General features: G+C 48.0%; 2 protein-coding genes across 2 annotated transcripts; one reads left to right on the top strand and one right to left on the bottom strand.

Moving 5' to 3' along the window:
* Nucleotides 1-4,155: 4,155 nt before the first annotated feature.
* LOC136510075 (peroxidase 42-like) lies at nucleotides 4,156-5,423 on the bottom strand. Its single transcript, XM_066504644.1, has 2 exons — nucleotides 5,181-5,423; nucleotides 4,156-4,914 (listed from the first exon to the last, which is right to left on the bottom strand). The coding sequence occupies exons 1-2, from the start codon at nucleotides 5,421-5,423 to the stop codon at nucleotides 4,156-4,158; spliced, it is 1,002 nt and encodes a 333-aa protein (XP_066360741.1).
* Nucleotides 5,424-8,686: 3,263 nt separating this feature from the next.
* LOC136511485 (peroxidase 2-like) lies at nucleotides 8,687-9,852 on the top strand. Its single transcript, XM_066505546.1, has 2 exons — nucleotides 8,687-8,908; nucleotides 9,094-9,852. Exons 1-2 carry the CDS (start codon nucleotides 8,687-8,689, stop codon nucleotides 9,850-9,852), a joined length of 981 nt encoding a protein of 326 aa, XP_066361643.1.
* Nucleotides 9,853-22,663: the final 12,811 nt, after the last annotated feature.

Genomic DNA, 22,663 nt, shown 5'->3' on the forward strand with positions numbered 1-22,663 from the left:
TGGAAGTAGACTCTGATGATGGCCCGAAGAGGCAACTTACGATCCTCGTGAAAATCCTACGGTACCTTCCGTTCCTACCGTGGATCCAACGGCTATATATGATCAAGGAATCCGCAAAACAGATGACATGGTACAAAAATAGCAAATGGTACAATCCTAACAAGATGGTACATCCATCTGATGGTGAAGCTTGGATCCGCTTTAATGACAAACATCGTGACAAAGCAGATGAGGCTTGTAATGTACGTGTCGCGCTGGCAACAGATGGGTTCAATCCTTATGGAATGATGGCTGCCCCATACACATGTTGGCCCGTCGTCGTTATCCCCCTTAATCTCCCCCCCCCCCCCGGTGTCTCCTTTCAACGACATAACGTATTCTTGTCGTTGATAATTCCTGGACACCCAGGGAGTAATATGGGTGTGTTCATGGAGCCCATGTTTGATGAATTGGTCCGTGCTTGGGACGAAGGGGTATGGACATACGATCGAGCTACAAAGACAACCTTCAAAATGAACGTTTGGTACCACTACTCCCTGCATGACTTCTTAGCGTATGGGATATTCTGTGCCTGGTGTGTTCACGGGAAGTTCCCATGCCCAATATGCAAGGAAGGTGTGAGGTTTATTTGGTTGCAGAAGGGTGGCTAGTATTCGTCGTTCGACAGACATTGTCAATTCCTACCTCTTGACCATCCATTTAGACAAGACATCAAGAACTTTACGAAAGGTGTTAAAGTGACAAACCCTGCACCGCGGATGATGACTGGTGCCGAGGTTCATGCTCATATAGATGCTCTCGTGCCCAATAAAGAAGGTGGTTTTTGTGGGATATGGTGAGCAACATATGTGGACTCATATCTCGGGCATGATGAGGCTCCCCTATTTCGATGAGCTGGTTCGGCAGGAGGGGGCCGTCTCCTCCCACACCGCGTGAGGAGGAGCCGGAGGAGGAGGTGGCGCCCGTGGATGAGTCGGACGATGAGCTGGTTCGGTAGACGGACGAGGAGAAGGGGCCGCACGAGGAGGATGAGTTGGAGGCGGTAGGCACGGGTTCTGCTTCCTCTGACTCCTCTTCGAGTGTCTACTTGCGAGGTCCCGCGAGCCTCCCACAGGTTCCTCTTCGTCACCAACGCCCAGTGATTCGCCCCGAAGGGCAAAAGTAAGTAACTTTATATGTTATCACCACTACTTCATATGATATGATGAAAAAACTAATAATTTTTCTTAATCACTTGTGCAGGAACTGGGTGGTTGTGTCGGGTGGTTGCGCATGGCTAGTCAACGGCATCCTGGGTCTTCTGTGCAGGCAACACTTCCCCGGCATTGTCACGTACGCATCGAAGACGGAGCCGGCCTACTTGTTTGACCACTACGCCGTCGCCACCGATGCGGAGTACCCCAAAAGGCGGCGCGGGTGAAGGTAGAGTTTTGGGTAAGTCTCCCTCACACAACATTGCTCAATACGTCGCATTCATTAGACTTTATTGAAATAATGAATGGATACATCGCTTTTGTATGCAGACTTATTACAGATGCGAGGAGGGATTTGAGGCTAGGGCGGAGCAGGTGACTACCAAAGCCTGTAAAAAACTCGTCACCGACATGCATCACGAGGTGCGCATCCAGGCCATCGTAACCTACTACGGGTCGAAGCTTGGAGAGAGAAAAACCAAGAAAGACGCAAGAGAGATGCAGCTGACCCGGGAGCAGTACCTTGAGGTAAATGAAGAACATCAATATTGATTCGTTTTGAGATTAAGTTGGTTTAATTTGATCTTCTTATATGTCCAATACTTGATGACATGTAGATGATTCCCTGGTGGTGCCAAGCGCATCCCGAGTGCTGGGCGATGATGGTGGAGAGGTGGTTCACGGAGGAGTACCTCAAGATGCAGAGCGATGCCCGAGACCGTCGTTTGCAGATGCAAGGTCCAGCACACCATCAAGGCAGCCGTAGCCTCGCCGGATACAAACAAGCATGGGTACGCAAATTCATTTATCTATTGTGACGCTCAGTTCTACCTGATTTCTAGTCATCGTGCTGTCTTTCTCACAGTCGGCGTCACATAGTGGCCAGGCTTGCTCGGACTTCCAGGCATGGTGTATGGCCCACAAGGGCAAGGCGACGTCCGACATCTCCTTCAACCTGGAGGACCTGCCCGAGGCATACATGAATCCGAGCGTCCACTCCCGCATCAGTGAGTACACTGAGGTGGCAAGGTCGCTCCATGGGTCAGACCACGATCCGAGCACCCAGGACTTCGATGGAGAGGCCGTCATGAGGGCAGGGCAAGGCAAGAAGCATGGGCGGTTCTGGCTTGACGACGGCATCATCGACACGGCCTTTACTCCCTCTCTCTCCCAGATCTGAGCACGGAGCATGAGCGAGAGCCCGGCCATTCGCACACGGCAGACCGCTACACAGCACCGGGTCGACGCACTCGAGGTTATTCCTGTTTTACTCGTCATACATTGATCTTTACACACCTTAATTAGCTTTGCATTACTGAAACATTGGAGTGAAATATTGCAAGCCCGGCTGGAACAAGAAATGAGGCAACGTCAGGAGCTAGAGGCCGGGCACCAGAGGATGGTGGCCCAACTGGAGGCCGAGCGAGCCGAGCGGCAGGCCCAGGCGCAGAGGCTGATGGACATTACGGAGTTCCTACAAGGGCTTGGGCAACGTGTGGGCTTCTCTCTGCCAGCTGGGCTGTTGGTTCCACCTCCGCCTCTGCGTCCTGCAGCTACAGCTACTCCTGTGAGTATGAAAGTTTTTTACTTTCGCTTGTGCTTTGCTTGTATGGCCTCTACCTTCCTAGATTAGCTATCCAAATAATCTTGTCTTACATGTAATCTTTTCTTCTTTGTGCAGTCTCCATCTGACGGTGGTTCGAATAATCCACCTTATGCACCTCCGAATGATGGACCTTCACCACAGTCGCAGTGGTCGAGATGAGTGCACGTTGTATTTTTTTCATTTGTTGTTCACTTCGTGATGGACTTGTGATATACTTGTGATGCACTTGTGGACTTTGATGGACTTGTGGATTTATTTGGATGGACTTGAGCACTTATTATTATATATGTGATAAATATTGTGATGGATGTGATATGTGCGGATGGATGTGTGGATGGATGAGATATATATGTGATGGATGAGATATATATGTGATGAATGAGATATATATGTGATGGACAGATATATATGTGATATATGTTTGTATGAATTTATTTGTCACGATGGAATTTAAAAAAAAAAAAAATTACCGTTTTGGGTTACTTTGACGAGTGTTGCACTCGGCAAAGGACCCCGTTGCCGAGTGTCATGGTCACAGCACTCGGCAAAGCTGGAAAAATGGACGCTCGGAAAACCATTTTTCCAGCTTTGCCGAGTGCCATGACCATGACACTCGGCAAACAATTTTAAAAAAAAATCAAAGATTTTTTTAAAAAAAATTCAAACTTTGCCGAGTGCCGGCCAGAGGGCACTCGGCAAAGAATTTTTTAAAAAAAAAAAAATTCAAACTTTGCCGAGCGCCGGCCAGAGGGCACTCGGCAAAGAATTTTTTTTAAAAAAATAAAAAAATCTTTGCCGAGTGCCTGCAGGGTTGGCACTCGGCAAAGCCACCGTGAACGGGGCCGGCGCCGTGACGGTCGTTTTTCTTTGCCGAGTGCCCGATAAAAAACACTCGGCAAAGAGATCTTTGCCGATCAATTTTTTTTTCCGTGTGTTCTTTGCCGAGTGCCGCACTCGACAAAGGCTTTGCCGAGTACAATTTGGCTAAAGAACCTGAATCCAGTAGTGTTAGTAAAGTAACTTCCGCACATGTGCGGAACTTTCTAGAAATTAAATGTGTGGAAGTTCTGGACTTGACTGAGAAACTAAAGTGCGTTCCGGTACCATATTTCTGGGCACCATTTGCCGCTTCCAACCGCTCCGTTTGCGGCCACAACAATAATGCATTTCCACGGTTGGTTCTCTATAGTATATATGTAGTAGTGACGGTTCTTAGATTGCAAGTGGTTGTATATTACTGTATGTATGAACTTAATTTGACACATGGTAGTACATATATATAGTTATAAGCAAAAGGCAAATTGTGTTCTATTTTTAGAACCAATTGTACAACAGGCTAGTGAGCCGGCCGATCCTCTAGCTGCTATTGACGACGTTGCAGAACTTCCTGACCTGGCCGGCCGTCCCGGTGAGCACCTGGGTACTGCCCATCTTCACCAGCGCCGTTTGGAACTGGCTCATCCACGTGGCAGCGTCAGCGGAGCTGTTGGCCACCTTGGCCGCCGTGTAGGTGGTGTTCATGAGCTGCTGGTCCGACACGAAGAGCACCTTCCCCGCCAGCAGGTTGCTGTAGTACTGGTTGCTGAGCACGTTGGGGTCGGTCACCCGGTTGTTGTTGATCACCGGGTTGCCGCTGTTGCTGCCCGGCGCCGGGCACACCGTCTTGAGATCGGAGGCGTAGGTGGCGTCCATGGTGGGGTCGACGGTGGGGTACAGCCGGCCGTTGCAGAAGGAGCAGTGCGCCTGGCCGAAGGAGTGCGCGCCGGAGAGAATGATGAGGTCGTCGACGTCGAGGCCCTTCTTGGCGAAGTTGTTGATGAGATCCTGGAGCTTGAAGGTCGGCGACGGGATGTTCTGCAGCACTTCGATGAAGTTGGACACCGTCCCGTCGCGGCGGCCCGAGGGCATGTCGAAGCTGGCGAAGCCGCCGGAGACGACCGCCGTGTCCCGCGCCGCGAAGGCCAGGATGTCGGCGCAGGAGACCACGCCGGGGCAGACCGCCTCCACGGCCGCCTTGATCGTGTTCACGGCGGCGTACCCGCGCAGCGCGATCGCCTTCTTCTCCACCTGCGTGTTGCTGCTGGTCGGGTCGATCAGGATGGAGGCGTCGCACCCCTGCAGTGCAAATTAAGCCGCCGGAGCCATGCATTAGCATACTACGTACGTGCTGATTGTACTATGCGAGTACTAAAATATGTTGAGAGAGTTGCCAAACATGGCATATCTGCTTGTCATTTTTTTGAGGGGATCTGCTTGTCATTTTGCAATAACGACATGGTGTTCTCGTGTGACGATGATCAGTAGTACGTACTGTGTAGTTATACCCTGACGACTTTATTATATATCTAAAAAGAAAGTTATATATACATATATAAATATACCCTGACGAAGCAGTCGTGGAAGAAGAGGCGCATGAAGGCGGCGCCCATGGTGGGGTCGTTGGCGATGATCCCCGCGGTGACGTTGCGCACCGTCGCCTCCGCCTGCGGGCACGACGGGCCGTAGAAGTTGATCTGCAGCGGCGACTGTGCCCACGACGTCGTCGCCGTGCTCAGCACAGCAGCGGCGACGAACGCCATGAGCAGCGTGGCCTTGCATGTTGACGTCGACGTCGGCATCGCCATGATATATATGCTGCTACTTAAATCTTCAGCTAGCTTATTATATATATGATGATCTCACCAACTAGCTCTCCTTAATCCTTGTATATTAACGTACCCAAGATCGATCTTAGAAAGCTAGCTAGGATATTAGAAGCAAGCTAAGCTGCTATTGGAGGATGTGATGTCTAGTACTGAAAGAGACGCGAATGCTTGGTGTGGTGGCAATGTGAGGCACCTAGTTAGGGTATTTATAGAGACGAATGCATGCCTCTATTTTGTTTTTGGTTAACATGTTGTTCTTAACTGCAACAATTATGTTCTTGGGAGGTCGTTGCTAGCACACAGTTGGCTGGTACAACATACGCTGTAGCTGGCGATCCAGTTGCATTGCAAGGCGTGTTGACATTGCCAGTTTTCCACTTGGCGACAAGTATATACGTGCTAATTTCATCCGCGAATAAGAAAATAGGTGATATGGGGATTTGTTAGGACATGATTCATTCCATCAGCTAACAACTATTTAAGCCGTGTGGTCGACTCAACTGCTAGCGTAGTACACGTCAATGCACTCTACGTCAACTGCTAGCATAAGTTATTTGCTGACACGTTAACAAGGTCACAATATGGTTATATTAAAATATTTTAAAATTTTTGGACAGAAGATGTGTATAATGTTGTTTATTGGTGGTTGAAATTATTGCATGCCTCCACTAATTATGATGTCTTATTGTCGACAAGGATTCAATATGTAAACTGAGCTTAAGGTCGTTAATAATCCACGTCATCAGTGAACAAATGAATATAACTTTAGTGGTGTCGGCTCGTGTGTGTGCCTCTCTCTATGTTCCTATTCCTAGTACTACATCCTAGCTAATAAGAGGAATTAATTAACACAGGGGATGTAAGTTTATTTTTGAACACAACCCCATTAATCTATGGTTTGTCTCTATAAATCGAATTTTAGAGGCAGGCATGTTAAGATGTTTGTCTCTATAAATTGTTGCACAAAACAATCATTCATAACTTTTTCATATAAACTCGTAGACAAGCTTTATATTAAAACTGTAGCCCTTGACGTGATCTATATCTTTACAGTTGAAGAGTTTTTTATTTGAAACTTTTTAATCCCAAAATATTGTTTGATATTCATGAATTTTGAAATTTGAAATTTAAAATTTTCAAACAACCTCAATGTTGACATGGTCTAACCAAAGTTGTTGTTCTCAATACAATTTACAAGTTTATAGTTGGAATGTTTTTTTATTTGAAGTCTCGTTTACAATATCAAATATGTGTCTAAGTTCATAGATTTTGAAATTCAAAATTTAGAATTTCTAGACAGCCTTGAATGTTCACGTAGTTAATACCACAATTGTAACGACTGATTTGATCTTTTTCTTTAATGCATTTCTTGAGGACTAACATGGAGGCTTGGTTTAATTGGGCCTCCAATTAGCAAAAGTATATATGATAATTCTTAATCAGAATTTATTTTTCCAAAGAAATTATTAATCATCAGACATATCAACATTGATCTATATCAAATGTGCGTATGTCCGACGGCGTACATACATGCTTATGATTATGTCCGACTCGAGTGTAGTTTTATGACGAATAAACCAGCTTTCTTTCGGTTCTGTGTGCTGTGCAATATATTCTCCGTCATATCCCTGCCTCTAGCAACGTGAAGATTTATGTTAATCCTAGTCAAAGTCACACGCAATATACACAGGCAACGAAGTATGAACATTGTAAAAAACAGTACATTAATTAAGTTACAAAATCACACGCAATACATCTATATACGTACTTGTTTATTGGCGAGTCTATATGCATATGAAGACGTGCTCAGCTGTGTCGGTGATAACGTGCTAATGTGTTATATATATATATATATATATATATATATATATATATAACTACTACCCTGTAGTTGGCTACAAAATAACTTATTCTATAGCCACTTTGAGTTACGATAATTACTATGTTAATTTACGAGATTATAGTAACTCCTTACTATGTGGTTTAATATAACATTATGGTAAATATCCCCATGTGTTATAGTAACCCAACTATCGTAAATATGTATTGATATTGTCGTAAATTAGTATATAAAATTATCGTAAATGGAGGTGGCTACAGAATAACTTACTTTGTAGCTAACTACAGAATATACTCTCATATATATATATATATATATATACATATATATATATATATATATATATATATATATATATATATATATATATATATATATATATATATATATAAAGTTATTTGTTTTGCTGACAATCGGTTCGATCAATTCTTCCATCTTCCTAAAATTAGTGGAGAGACAATGTATAATCGAATGAACAAGAGGAGAGACAAAAGGAGAACCATATATGACGCTATATATGTATATATGAATATTCAATTGTGGATTCTGTGCTAATAACGACCGGCCAGTTGGTTGACACTCTTTGTTTACAAATAGACGTAACAATTAGCGGAGAGAATGTTCGATCAATAATACATATATTTGTCCCCAAATCTCTATCTCTAAATAAGATATGTCCATATATAATCATATATGCGACCTCAATCAATATAAACACAACATCATGTCTTAGATCAAATAAATAAAAGAGACAACGTTCTTGATCGGACATATACAATGCCCTTCCAACAAGTATGAAACATGTAGGTAGTCAACCGCCGGCCATTTCATTCTAGGTCGTTGCTTCTGTTTGTGAGTTTGTCGGTAGAGAGGAGTTCCCAAATCCAAGTCAACATACAGCTTGATTATTAGGTACATACATGGAATCTTGCCCTAAGCTTGATTAGCTAGCTGCGTTCTCATCAGTGATATTGAATTTCTAACTCTTCACACCACAATATCAATGTGCTAGCTCAAACTAAAGTCTTCTAATCCTGAACGAGATTAATAATAAGCTAGCACGTATATGTATGCATGATCGATTGGCAATGTCAACACGCCAATATCTAGCTGCTGTTACAAACTAACAACCAACAGTTGTAACCAGTTTATGGTGTAGCATTAGCAGTAACCTCCCAAATCATTGTTTCAGTAGTTGACTTACATTACATACATTATCAAACACAAAACAGAAAACGCAGTGAACAGAGAACTAGCTCCCTGCACTCGACGGGTTCATTAGCTCGCGTCTTTATCTATAAATACCAGCGGAGACCACTCTGCTGTCAGCATTAAACATTCCGTTCATCACACACACACACAGAGCTTTCTGAAAGATTTGAATTGCTTATTACACCGAGGCATGGCGATGGCGACCTCAGCATGCCAGGCCTTAGCCATCATGGTGCTTGTTGCAGCTGCGATGAGCACGGCATCTGGTACGGCATTGCAGTACAACTTCTACAGCTCGTCGTGCCCAAAAGCCGAGGAGGCGGTCCGCAATGCCACTCAGAAGATCATCTCCAACGACCCCACCATGGGCGCCGCCTTTGTGCGTCTCTTCTTCCATGACTGCTTCGTCAGGGTAATGATCTCAGTTTGTCCTCCTTTTGTGACGTATATACTTTTATATGTAATTGTGAGTAATAATGCATGGTTAGAACAAAATGTCAAAAACGATGTATAGTGTATATATGTAATAGAACTACAAGCTCATGTGTAAGAAAGTGATCACAGATCAATTTATTTATTTATTTATTTTTGTTTCAGGGTTGCGACGCTTCCATTCTGCTCGATCAGTCCAATAGCAACTCACAGCCGGAGAAGTTAGCCATCCCGCTACGTGGTTACGTCGAAGTGAACACCATCAAGGCAGCCGTGGAGGCCGTCTGCCCTGGCATTGTCTCCTGCGCCGACGTCCTCGCCTACGCTGCGCGCGACTCAGCCATCCTCTCTGGCGGCTTCGCCTTTGCCATGCCCGGCGGCCGGCGCGACGGATTCGTGTCCGACATGAACGACATTTTCGGGAACCTCCCTGCCCCGAACATGCAGGTCCAGGACCTCATCACGAGCTTCGACAACAAGGGCCTCAACCCCACCGACCTCGTGGCGCTCTCCGGCGCGCACTCCTTCGGCCAAACGCACTGCTCCTTCGTCACGCCCCGGCTGTACCCCACCGTGGACACGACCATGAACGACACCTTCGCTCAAGGGCTCAAGGCAGTGTGCCCTCCGCCGTCACAAGGTGGCGGCGGCACCGTGCTGAACAACAACCGTGTGACAGACCCGAACAAGCTGAGCAACCAGTATTACTCCAACTTGGCCACCGGGCAGGTGATGTTCACGTCGGACCAGACACTGACGAGCAGCAACACCACCAACAAGATGGTGCAGGACAACGCTGCCAACCCGATCGCGTGGATGGCACGGTTCGCAGGGGCAATGGTGAAGATGGGAGGCATCGAGGTGCTTACCGGCACCCAGGGTGAGATCAGGAGAGTCTGCGGCGCCACCAACAGCGGTAACTGAGGCCGTGAAGCAAGATCCACCACCTGCTGCTGCCAACACTTCTAATCTTGCATTTCATATATGAATTTCGATATCTGCTTGTCGCTTCATTTCTTGGCTCTTGCTGCTCTTGTAGCTTCGGAGGTGTACAATTAATTGATTGCATTATAGATTTAAAGTTGTTTCTAGTGCTTATATTTTATATAATGTTTCCTAGAGGAGGTACAAAAACTTACCTTCATGGTGTAATCAGCCAGCGGTTGCCCTTTTTATCTTGACATCACACTTGAATGAAGCATACACTTGTGATAATAGATGGTTCATGTTAGACTAATGTAATTAGGCCTATAATTGTGGATGTAATCACGCCAATTGTGGTAGGCTTGCATGCCACCCAAGCGTGTATATATGTACTCCTGTACTCATACTTGGAATACAATCAATATTCCCACATTTACATGGTATCACCGCGGTTACGATCCGCTTCCGCAACCCTAACCTCTACTCGCGCGCTGCCGGTCCACGCTCACTGCTCCCGAGCGCCGCCGAGCCGATCGCCGCGCCTGATCGCCCGCCCTGCCTTGCCAGTGCGGCCATCGATCTTCCTCCCGATCGCCCACCCGTTGCCTTTCCAGCCGGGAGCGGCCGCCGATCCGGACACGCCATGGCGGACGACGACATCACGGACGAGGCCGCCGCCGCTGCAGCCAAGGCCGCCGAGGAACGTCGCCTCGCTGCCAAGGCTGCTGCACGCGCCGACAAGGCGCGCCGTGACGATGAGATCTGCCTCCGCACCGCCGCCCTCGCCGAGTATGAAGCCACCCACGAAGCCATCTGGGCGCAGGCCACCGCCGTCGTCAACGTGAAGGCGCTCATCCCCATCATCCTCGACAAGGCCACGAACACCTACACTAAGTGGCGTGGGATGTTCCTCACCGTTCTCGGCAAGTACTCGCTGACCCGCCACGTGCTCGAAGATGAGGCGTTCCCCGAGCGCCCCGCATGGCTCCAGGCGGACTGCGTCGTCTTGACGTGGATCTAAGGCACCGTCTCCGGCGATTTGCAGCAGTCGCTCATGATCCGCCAACGCCCTGCACGTGAGACATGGTGCTACCTCGAGGACGAGTTCCTTGGCGAGAAGGAGTCTCGCGCCCTCCTCCTCGAGACGCAGTTCCGCAACCTCCGCCAAGACTCCATGTCGATCACCGATTTTTGCCATCGTCTGGAGACCATGGCCGCGTCTCTCGCCGAGTTCGGCGACCCCATCGGTGATCGCCAGATGGTCCTCACCCTTATTCGCGGGCTGAGCGGAAAATTCCGCCACATGGTGTCGATCCTCAAGATGCACCGTCCGTTCCCGACATTCGCCGAGGCCCGGACGCACCTCTTACTGGAGGAGATGGAGATTGATGCTTGCCCGCCCTCACCGCCCGCGGCTCTCGTCGTGAACCCGCAGCCGGCCGCGTCTGGCCCGCCGGCGCCCTCCTCCACATCGCGCCAGGGGAACCCGACGGCTCCACAGCGTCCCCCCGGTGCGCCCATGGGTGGCCAGCGCACCAACGGCCATCGCCATGGCCGCGGCGGGCGTGGTGGCGGCCAGCAGCCTCTTGGACGTGCACGTGCACCCATCCTTTGCACAACCCTGGGCAGGTTCGCTGCAGATGTGGCCATACGGCCGCCCTCCGCCGCCTCAGCCGGCTTTCACCGCCTTTCCATAGTATGGCGGGTCGTTCGGCAGCGTTCCCGGCGGTGGCGTCTACAGCACCGGCTACGCCGCGCCCCCACCGTACGTCTACGGGGGAGCTGTGCACTCGCCGCCGACGTTCCAAGGGCCCCTGGCGCCCTATCAGGTGGCTGCACAGGCGTCCTGGAACCCCACTCATGGAGGCGCATGGAACCAGGACTCCCTGGTGCAGTCGTTCAACACCATGTCGCTCACCCCGCCCACACCATCCGAATGGTATGCCGACTCCGGTGCTGGCTCTCATATGACTGCGGACGCTGGTAAACTTTCCACCATTACCTCACCGTCGTCCCTTACACCTTCATCTATCATTGTGGGTAATGGTGCACTTCTTCCTGTCACTGCCACTGGATCACAATCACACACCTTTTCTTTTCCGCATCATAATCTTGTTCTTAATGATGTTTTGGTTTCTCCAAATATAATTAAGAATCTGATTTCCATTCGTCATTTTACTACCGATAATAATTGTTCCATTGAATTTGATCCCTTTGGCCTTTCTGTGAAGGATCTGCATACCAGGAACGTGATCGCCAGGTGCAATAGCTCCGGCAACCTCTACCCGTTCTTCCCACCCACCATCAGCGCCTCCGCCCTCATCGCTGCACCCACCTCGCTTTGACATCGTCGTCTCGGTCATCTTGGGCGTGAAGCCTTGTCCAAGCTCATCAGCTCCAGTGTTATCTCGTGCAATAAAGATAACCTCCACCATATATGTCATGCGTGCCAGCTCGGTCGGCACACGCGGCTTCCTTTTGGGTCATCTAGCTCTAGAGCTACTCATAATTTTGATTTGATACACTATGATCTTTGGACATCTCCTATTGTTAGTGTGTCTGGGTACAAATATTATCTTGTTATTTTAGATGATTGCTCACACTACATTTGGACTTTTCCTCTCCGCCTAAAATCCGAGACATTTTCCACCCTTTCCAATTTTTTTTGCCTATGTTCACACACAATTTGGCACCACCATCAAGAGCGTCCAGTGCGACAATGGCCGTGAATTTGACAATTCCCCGGCCCGCACGTTTTTTCTCTCCCACGGTGTCCAACTTCGCATGTCGTGTCCATATACTTCTCAGCAAAATGGAAAGGCCGAACGTTCTCTTCGCACTCTTAATAATATTGTGTGCTCCCTTCTCTTTCAGGCGAGCCTTCCTTCGGTTTACTGGGTCGAGGCACTACACACCGCCACCTACCTTGTCAACCGGCTCCCCACCAAAACCCCCGCCTTCTCGACACCCTACACCCATCTCTATTCCACCCAACCCTCCTACGACCATCTTAAAGTTTTTGGGTGTGCTTGCTACCCCAACATGTCCTCCACAGCACCCCACAAACTTGCACCCCGCTCCTCCCTATGCGTGTTCCTCGGCTACTCTTCCGAACACAAAGGCTATCGATGTCTTGAGCTCCAGTCGAACCGCATTCTTATTTCCCGACATGTCGTCTTTGACGAATCCTTTTTCCCCTTCACCGATATGTCCACCACGCCCATGGCATCCTCCGCCTTGGACTTATTGATGAACATGATCTCAACACTCCGGTTCCTGGAGTTCGGTCTGTACTTGCAGGTACACCCACCACCACGGCGCCGCACGGCGTACTGTCGCCCGTGCCGGAGCCCTCGTCCCCTCCCGCTTGGACGAGTGCTGGAGGCCACTCACCTGCCCCGACCAGCGCTGCTGCCCCTATGCCACACGCACGGGCTGCTGCCAGCAGTGCTACATCCGCCTCGTCGACCGCCCCAGCCGGTGCTGCTGCCCCCGTGTCTTCCGTGCGGGCAACTACCAGCAGCACCACGGCCACCGGTCGTACGGCAGCCACGAGGCTGGTCTCCATCACCCCCGTCGAAAATGCGCATCCCATGCGCACGCGCGGCAAGGCCGGCATCGCACAGCCCGTGGATCGCCTCAACCTCCACGCTGTGCCCATGTCGCCACTGCCCAGCTCTGTCCGTGGTGCTCTGTCCGATCCAAATTGGCGCTCCGCTATGCAAGCTGAGTACGATGCCTTGATTGCCAATGACACCTGGAGTCTTGTGCCACGGCCTCCTGGTGTTAACATGGTCACCGGCAAGTGGGTTTTTCGCAACAACCTACTTGCAGATGGTTCTTTGGATCGCTACAAGGCCCGCTGGATCCTCCGGGGTTTCACACAGCGGCCTAGTATTGATTATGATGAGACGTTCAGCCCGGTGGTCAAGCCCGTGACAGTCCGAGTGGTTCTTTCTCTGGCTCTCTCTCAGGACTGGCCCATTCATCAGCTGGATGTGAAAAATGCGTTCTTGCATGGTACCCTCACAGAGACAGTGTACTGCATTCAGCCCACAGGTTTTGTGGATTCTTCTCGTCCTGATTTCGTCTGTCGGCTCAACAAGTCTCTATATGGTCTAAAGCAGGCTCCGCGTGCTTGGCATCATTGGTTTGCCTCTCATCTTATTTCACTTGGATTTGTTGAAGCAAAGTCAGACACCTCACTCTTTATATATCGACGAGGGACAGACACAGCTTTGTTGTTGCTCTATGTGGATGACATTGTTCTCACTGCTTCCTCTGCCAGCCTTCTGAAGCAGATTATTGGGGCTCTCCAGCGTGAGTTTGCTATGACCGATATGGGTCCGCTTCACCATTTTCTGGGCATTTCAGTGACACGCTCTGCCAGTGGTTTATTTCTTTCTCAGCGACAATACTCTCAGGACATTTTGGAGCGAGCCAGAATGAGTGAGTGCAAGCCTTGCAGCACCCCTGTCGATGTACACTCCAAATTATCCGCAGATGGACCTCCTGTCGCTGACTCCACACAGTACCGCAGTCTCGCTAGCGCCCTGCAGTATCTGACATTTACCCGTCCGGATATTGCTTTTGCTGTTCAGCAAGTGTGCCTCTACATGCATGACCCCAGGGAGCCCCACCTCGTGGCTCTCAAACGGATTCTATAGTACCTACGAGGCACTCTTTCACTTGGTTTGACTATGCGCCGCTCATCACCTACAGAGCTCATCGTGTACACGGATGCAGACTGGGTTGGATGCCCGGATACCCGTCGCTCCACCTCTGGCTACGCAGTGTTCCTAGGTGACAATTTGGTGTCCTGGTCCTCCAAGCGGCAGCACACGGTCTCACGATCCAGCGCTGAGGCCGAGTACCGTGCTGTGGCGAATGGCGTAGCTGAAGCCACCTGGCTGCGACAGCTACTGTTCGAGCTTCACCGCCCTCCTCGCCAAGCCACTTTGGTCTATTGTGATAACGTCAGTGCAGTATATCTCTCCAGCAATCCAGTGCAGCATCAGCGAACAAAACATGTAGAGATCGATCTCCATTTTGTTCAAGAGAAAGTTGCACTCGGTCATGCTCGGGTCCTTCATGTTCCCACGACATCACAGTACGCTGACGTCTTCGTCAAGGGTCTTCCTACCTCGCTGTTCCAGGAGTTCCGGTTCAGTCTGACCATTAGCGATGCCCCTGATTAGACTGCGGGGGAGTGTTAGACTAATGTAATTAGGCCTATAATTGTGGATGTAATCACGCCAATTGTGGTAGGCTTGCATGCCACCCAAGCGTGTATATATGTACTCCTGTACTCATACTTGGAATACAATCAATATTCCCACATTTACAGTTCAGCCATGTAAAGGCTCGATTAAAGCAACATATTATATTTAACCTTTGTGGGGATGGGCTATGAAACCAGAAAAGGACTGTAAGTTTGTGGTTTGGGCGAAAAAATAATAGGGAAAGGTTTTGGAATTTCTAATAAGATTTTGGGTTCCGGTCTAGAGAAAAGGAGATAATTGTCTGCACAAACCTGACAAAGCTGAAGTTGTCACTGCAAATTCAAAAATCTAGAAGAGTGCTTAAGAGTTGGCAGCTACAACTCCCAAGTCTAAATTCGCATATTGCTAATTATTTAAGAGTGTGCCAATCGAATATTAAGATAATTAATATGTAGTTAAAGATATATTGTATCTAATTATTTTCACATATGCGACTCCATTTCATATCCTATGAATATTGAAGATAATTAATATATTTTCATTTACAATAATATGAAATGGCTACATAGTTCGTATGGCATACTTGATCATAACACAATGCAGGAATTAAATGTTGCAGCTAGCCTATAAAACCGTGAAATGAAACCGTGCATTGAGAGAGCTTGTTTCATACTCAGTTTTTAGTAGTCTCACGTCTTGGAAACAGCGTCATGAAACCTTGCGGTGAGACTGGCCTAATAGCTCTGGGCGATTGGCTGTATTGCCTCCTTGATTAACATCTCTACAGGACATTAAACGTTCATTAACTGCATCTATTTGGTCTGTAGTGATCAATCAAAATTTATAACTCACAAAGAAAGAGTCTTACCGTCTGTGACCGGAAGGTCCCGGGTTCGAGTCGCGGTCTCCTCGCATTGCACAGGCGAGGGTAAGGCTTGCCACTGACACCCTTCCCTAGACCCCGCACAGAGCGGGAGCTCTCTGCACTGAGTACGCCCTTTTTACAAAGAAGTTCAGCATCAGTAAATCTCATCATCATCCTTATTTAACTGATGAATTTGCTCGCCTGGCTACTTGTGAATAGGTCTGAAGGATGAGGAAGGGACTGCATCCTCAGATGCAATGGATTTCATATGTGACGCAGAGTGGTAGGTTGATCAATATCATGATGACCAAGGTGAACCACACTGGCAAAGTGTACCACATGAGGGCCAATCGACAAATGGCTCAAAGCCTTGGTCAGATTGCAAAGTTCAAACGTCGATACGAGCAGGAAGCAGAGGAAAGCAAACACAAGTAGGATGACGTTGGGAATGAGATATATTACAGCCTCTATAACCACCTTAGTTTTTTACTGCAAAGTTTTCAGCTAATAAGGAATTTTGATCAAGGATTTTATTTTAGATCAGATCCCCTTGTGTTCCACCTCAGAATTGGGTTGTACCACATCGTCTTGAGCAAACTGTGTCATTTGTTGCGCCTTAAAGCCCCAAGAAAATAGTCTATGGATTGCTTTTGCTCTGACCTGAATTTCATGATTGATATTTTTCTTGTTATATTATGTTTGGTGATTGTCTTTCTTGATCTCTGACAACAATAAGTCCAGTGTGGTGTCTTGAGTTGTGAATGATCATAGCACTATTTAGCTGGTACCATTTGGCGGTCAAATTCATTCCTTATCATACATTTTCTGTCGCAACCTGTGACATCTGACATATTTGGCGTAGACACTAAGCTGTAAGAATGTATTAATCATTATTATATTAGACTGTTGTGTGTGCTGCCAGTGACATTTATCTGTTCTTTTGAATGTGCGCCGACATTTCTCAAAAAAATTTAGGAACTAAAGCTTCTGAATATGTCCTGCCTTCTTAGAGTAAGCAGTAAACTAAAGCAGTCTGTATACCTGAAGCGACCTTGGCGGGGATTAGAATTATAATTATGCTGGAATTTGTAATGCGATCTTGGGCCTCAGCCCAGGGAAAGAGAACGAGCTTATAATATGTGGTTTGGGCTAGGTTATCCAATGGTGTATTAGCCCGGAGACAGAGTCTGCTCGAGGTTGTATGTTGTTTGACGACCACCAGGTGAATGCATTCCGGCAATGATGGTAGTCAGGTGACAACATGGACGACATGAAAGAAATACGGTAGGATACTAGGATCCGGCCCCTGTTATAACTTAGGAGTATAATCATAATAATAGGGAATCCAAATAATAATCATGTAAAATATGATTCAGCATTTGCACACAGATGGAAGCTACACGTAGCATTGCATGTTCCAAAACTGACCAAACAAGATGCACCAGGACGATCCATTGTAACGTGCAGACTAAAACAAAGCAAAAAGTTCCAAGCCTTGGGGAACGCAGTAATGATAGCTTTCAGTTCCACACCAATCACCTGCATGAAACCCCTGATCCTGTGCTGCACAGGGCTTTTTCCTTTGCGGGGTGAAAAAACTGACGGTGGGAGGGGTGTATCTACTTTGGTCCTAGGACCGGTGTGATTGGCCCAATGAGTGCCATGTATACATAAAACACTCTCTTTCCTATACTTAATTGAGCGGCAGAGCTCCTGGTTTTTCTTTCAAAAAAAAACTGATCCTGTGATCTTGAACTCGCAATGACACGCACTAAAATCACATTGCAGGTGCTTCACCAATGCAGGGATGGTTACTTCTTCACTTGCTGTCCAGTAACGGGCTCAGATCCCTGACGACGATGTTCATTTCAGGCCGGAACTCTGCCTCGAACTGCACGCACAGTACAGCAACAGCAGCCATCTGTTTGCCAAACTAAATCAAGAATTATACACACACGATGACACAAAACAAAATAAAAGTTCGTTTGTTTAGAGTACTACTTTCAGAACAAGGATATATTGTTCTTTTAGAGTTACAATATTAGTTGTAGCTATAAAGCGTAGCGAATTTGGCAAATACGATTTGCTTATGATTTTCAGTTTATTTTGGTGTGTACCTTCTCCATAAAAAGTCGTACCCTTAGTTAAAGTGTATACTCTTTTAAAATAATATGAATATTTAAATCAACAGAAAGTTTGTTTGCTTTATGTTGGTGGTTTGTGTCAAGATTCACAAGGCAAAGCTTGAGTTATTGTGGAGCATGCCCTCTGTTTCTTCAAAGTGGAGAGCAGAAGCTATATCTGTCTGACCCTAAATACTATTTTCTGGATAAGTTCAGCTGAAATGCAGGATAAACAGACATGATCTAAAAATTCCATTTAAAAGAAAATAGAAAATTGATTATGTCTTCCCTTTTCCAATGTCAAAAGATGGTTATGTTCAAGTCACACTGTATAGACCTCAACTTGCTCACTCGAGCACACAACATCCAGGCTTAACAATATCATTACCTTGCTGACAGCCTTTAGTGGGTACCCTCCTCCAGCCTTGGATCTATGCACCTTTCCAACTTGTCTTCACTAAGCCTTGGTGTAGCCTGCATCTTAGAATAAGCAAATTAGCTGTTGCATCCTATAAAGAAACTAAAACAATGAATTCTCTTTTTTTAAGAAAAGGTATGAGCTCTGCCGTTCAATTAAGTATAGTAAAACAGTGAATTCTACCATATGTACCCATGTAACTAGCCTCTGTTGGCCACGTGGCTTTGTATATTCAATCGGCCTGTTCGCTGGTTGGTTTCTGGGCTGATAAGTCTGGCTGGTGCTGGTTTGTTGTGAGAGAAAAACATTGTTGGCTGGCTGATAAGTCCTGACTGAAACCAACAAGCGAACAGGCTGAATTACTTTGCGACCAGTTAAAAGCTCCAACAGTACAATCCCGAAGCTGAAGACGTCGCTCTTTGTGCTATACTGCCCACCCATTCAGCACCTAACAAGTTCAAAGAAGGAAGCAGCACATAAGTAGTAGAAATGCTGGCATATCATTTATCAGCCTAGCATGCATAAGTGTAATTCTCAAAGTGTGGTCTATCACATACTCAGGTGGTACTTCCCAGCCATCCTTGATAAAAAGGCCAAACAGTGTCATAGTACCCATCAAACCTGTTAGGGGCTAGCTGTGTTGAGACACCAATATCTCCTATTTTTGCAACATCATTGTCAAAGAGAAGTATGTTGCTGGACTTGATGCTGCCATGAATGATGGGAGGATCAACCTTCTTATGGAGGAACTCGAGGCCTTTTTCAGCACTTACAGCAATCTTCACATGCTACAACCATGATAAAGGTGGTCCTGGTTGTTAGCCCACTAGATCTCCGGCACTGAGATATCCGACCACTCACTAGTGTTGCTGAACACTCACTAGCGATGCCGACCATGAACTATCGTTGGCGACCACACACTATGGCTAGAGGTAGAAGAAGGGAGGGAGAACATAGCATACACACAGTAGAAGCACCAGCGTTGGTCGGAGCTCTACAGAGGAGATGGCAAAACTGAACTCGCTCTCTTTACTGAGTTGCAGTGGTAAACTATATATACAACTCTACCCATCTAGTCCTAGTATAGTTGCTATGCCGCTACAGTGACTAGATGTGACAGCAGGGCTGACTCTGGCGCCTATCCCTGCAGTGGCTACAGTGCGGCAGGAGAGCCGTTCGGTAGGGGTGGGCTCTGCTCTGGCGACTGGTGGTGCTTGGGCGTGCAGGGGTGGGCTCGGAAGGCCCCACAGGCAGCAGCGAGCTCAGCGGGCGGTGTGCGGGCGAGCTCCATCCCGTCCACCATAGGCGGTCACACGAGCGAGCTCCGCCCCGACCACCATAGGCGGCACATACCGAGTGGCTGCCGAGGCGACCCTCGGCGGGTCAAGGCCCCAGCACATGAGCACCCTCGTCATGGACGACGCGCATGTGCAGTGGCTACACGCGGCCATGACGTCGAAGCTCCCGTCCATGGGTGCACCGGCAACGACCGGGGCCGTCGTGTCATTCCTGAAGCAGAGGATGGAGGCCAGCGTCCCTTTGAGGATGCCGCAGACGAAGCCGTGGGTGCCACGCTCGGGATGAAGCACACGGCGCTCGCCATGGCGTCGGGCCGGGAGCATCGTCTACGTCGCTAGTGTCATGGGTGTGCTCGGTGGCATGGGCCCACATGCCTACACCGCCTCCAAGCATGTCGTCGTGGGTCTCACCAAGAACGCGGCATGCGAGCTCGGCGCGCACGACATCTGTGTCAACTGCGTGTCGCCCTTTGAATTCGGACCAAGGGGTAGACCACGGCGCAGAGGAAGTCCAGACCAAGGTGCAGAGGATGTCGTCCCCGTTGGCTAGCGCAGCGAAGGGGTGCGAGGATGGTTATGTCTCCTTGCGTGCGTGGACGCCGCCGGCGCGAAGGTGGAGAGTGCGGAGGCTGTAGCCGCGGGCCGCCATGTCGCGAGCAACAGGAAGAGGAAGGAGGATCTTCGGTGGGCTCGGCGGTGCAGGTCCGGCGGGCGCGCATGCGGGCAACCTCCGCCCCAGCCATGAAGATCTCGCTGGCCATACCCTCAGCTCACGCTACTCTTCTTGAGGAGGAAGAAGGTGATGGGTCGCTGATAGCTTGGCCCCACCGAACAGAAAGGGGATAGGATTGTGAGAGAAGGGTATTTTGGACATTGTCACTGACCAGGTCCACATGTCCGGGCTATCAAATGGTGGAAATCAAACAGAAGGTGGACAGAATGGTTGGAAGGCAAAAAAAAGTGTCATGGCACCTGGGTGCGTCAGAACTTTTTATTGACCTATAGGAAAGGGCTATCTTTTTTAATGGTACACATGTAAAACTCTCTTCTTTTGCACGCCCAGCTCATCTAGATCACTTGCGCCCTCTTCCTTGCCCTCTCTCTCGCTCCCTCATAGCTCACCCTCTGCCCGCTCTCTCGTTCGCACACACTCTCGTCCGCCATGGCCGCTGTCGAGCTCCGGCCGCCGCTGCCATTCTCGCCTCTGTACACCACCACAGTCGCGACCACGTGTACCATCGCCTCCTCCTCGCTCCCCTTTGTGTCCCGCTCGCGCTCACTGGAGCCCGTGTCATCGGGAGCCACCGTGGCACATGCTCGGGCCACCGCGGTGCAGTACGCACACGGCCAGGCCGTTGTGCCCTACCCTGGCGCGGGTGGTGCTAGCCGTGAGTGCGCCATGTTCGCCTGATGCCACACAGCCCGTCCTCATCGGCCGCCGCGCCTCACAACACCGCCGCCGCCTGCTGCCTGGAGCCGGCAAGGTAGCCGTTGCCGCTGCCAGTGGCGCGCGTGGCTAGCACGCCCCGACCATCTCTGGCCAAGACTCCTCCGCCAACGGGCGTGTGGGGCCCCCTTAGTTGGGCGCACGGCCCCGTTGTCGCTGTTTTCGGCCACCTGGCCGCCGGAATCGCGCGGAGCCCGTCCGTCCTCTGCTCCTCTGCTACGTTGAAGCAGAAGACAGGGAAGAAAATGAATTAGAAACTCTTTCTTGGGTCCAGATGCAAAGTACTAGACTCACATGAATAGTATGGCTAGTCCATGGGTTAATTAAGGAAAACCACAGGGGTGTCGGTGAAATGTGTCTGTCTTATATGGTTTTCCTTTTTCTTTTTAGTATGATTTGGCTAAAACTTTGAAAATTCATAATAAATCGTAGAAAAATCCTAAAAATACCAAACCAGTTTTGTTAGTCTTCACATGACTAGATCTATGCAGTAGACATATAATATCATGTTCTTTAGTATAAAGTTTTTGTTGTATAGTAGATCTAGCTTTTATGTGTTTATTTAATAGAGCATGTTTTCATAGTCCAAATCTAGTGAAATTTTTATGGCAAACTAGTATTGATGTGTGTGTACACTGGTAAAAATTCCATGCATAGTTGATACATATTTACTGAGTTATTGATTTATCATGTGTCACATGCTTTATTGGCATTTAAATCTTAATTAACTGCTAGTAAATAATCTGCTTATCCTAAAATTATGAATTTTATGTAGTAGTTATGTTTAGTTAAGATGTATAAACTATAAATTTTTCATGTCCAAAAGAGATGTTTGGTGCGCCACCTTTTTATTCCTTAGTTGTAATTATTTAAGCTTTTGTATATGATAGGTGTTTAGATTATGGTTAATATACGTTTGTCTATGTTACTTGTTTTACATGATGACTAGGCAAAGTGTGTTTAGTAAGTAGAAGTGTGCTCAGCATGTTATGATAAGCTTTCACTTGTATGTTTTAAATGCAAATGGTTGTTTTGCTCACTTGTGTTAGGTTGATAATAGTAACTCACAAGTAAGTCACTAGGAGAGGATGAGAGTCGAACCTCCAACGTTTAGTTGCCCTTCACCGTGATGACGTGTTGCTTGTCTTGTAGTGTTTGTAAATGTCTTGTTATGCTTGTTTGACTTAAGCATGCATTGCATTCATGCATATCATTTAGGTACGATGGTGGTTGATGGATTAATTGGTGGATTATGAAGTCGAACTAGAAGACGGTGCAATGGTGATCAAATCCTAAAGATGAAGGATGATCGTGTCTAAAGATGGGGATACTAACTTAGTAGAGTACAAGTTTACCCAGGGAAGCCCCGGTGCATAACCCCTATTTTTTCAAGCACTTATTACCATGTGTGTGTGCATTAAGTTGCAGGAGTTGTCTA

This window comes from Miscanthus floridulus, chromosome 16, assembly GCF_019320115.1.
Source record: "Miscanthus floridulus cultivar M001 chromosome 16, ASM1932011v1, whole genome shotgun sequence".
Taxonomy (NCBI): Eukaryota; Viridiplantae; Streptophyta; class Magnoliopsida; order Poales; family Poaceae; genus Miscanthus; species Miscanthus floridulus.

Bases quoted from the DNA above. Each gene is read 5' to 3' on its own strand.
- LOC136510075 (XM_066504644.1), bottom strand. From the start codon at position 5,423: ATGGCGATGCCGACGTCGACGTCAACATGCAAGGCCACGCTGCTCATG. The intron at 4,915-5,180 runs GTATATTTATAT...TTTGCACTGCAG, and splicing joins TCCACGACTGCTTCGTCAGG to GGGTGCGACGCCTCCATCCT.
- LOC136511485 (XM_066505546.1), top strand. From the start codon at position 8,687: ATGGCGATGGCGACCTCAGCATGCCAGGCCTTAGCCATCATGGTGCTT. The intron at 8,909-9,093 runs GTAATGATCTCA...TTTTTGTTTCAG, and splicing joins TCCATGACTGCTTCGTCAGG to GGTTGCGACGCTTCCATTCT.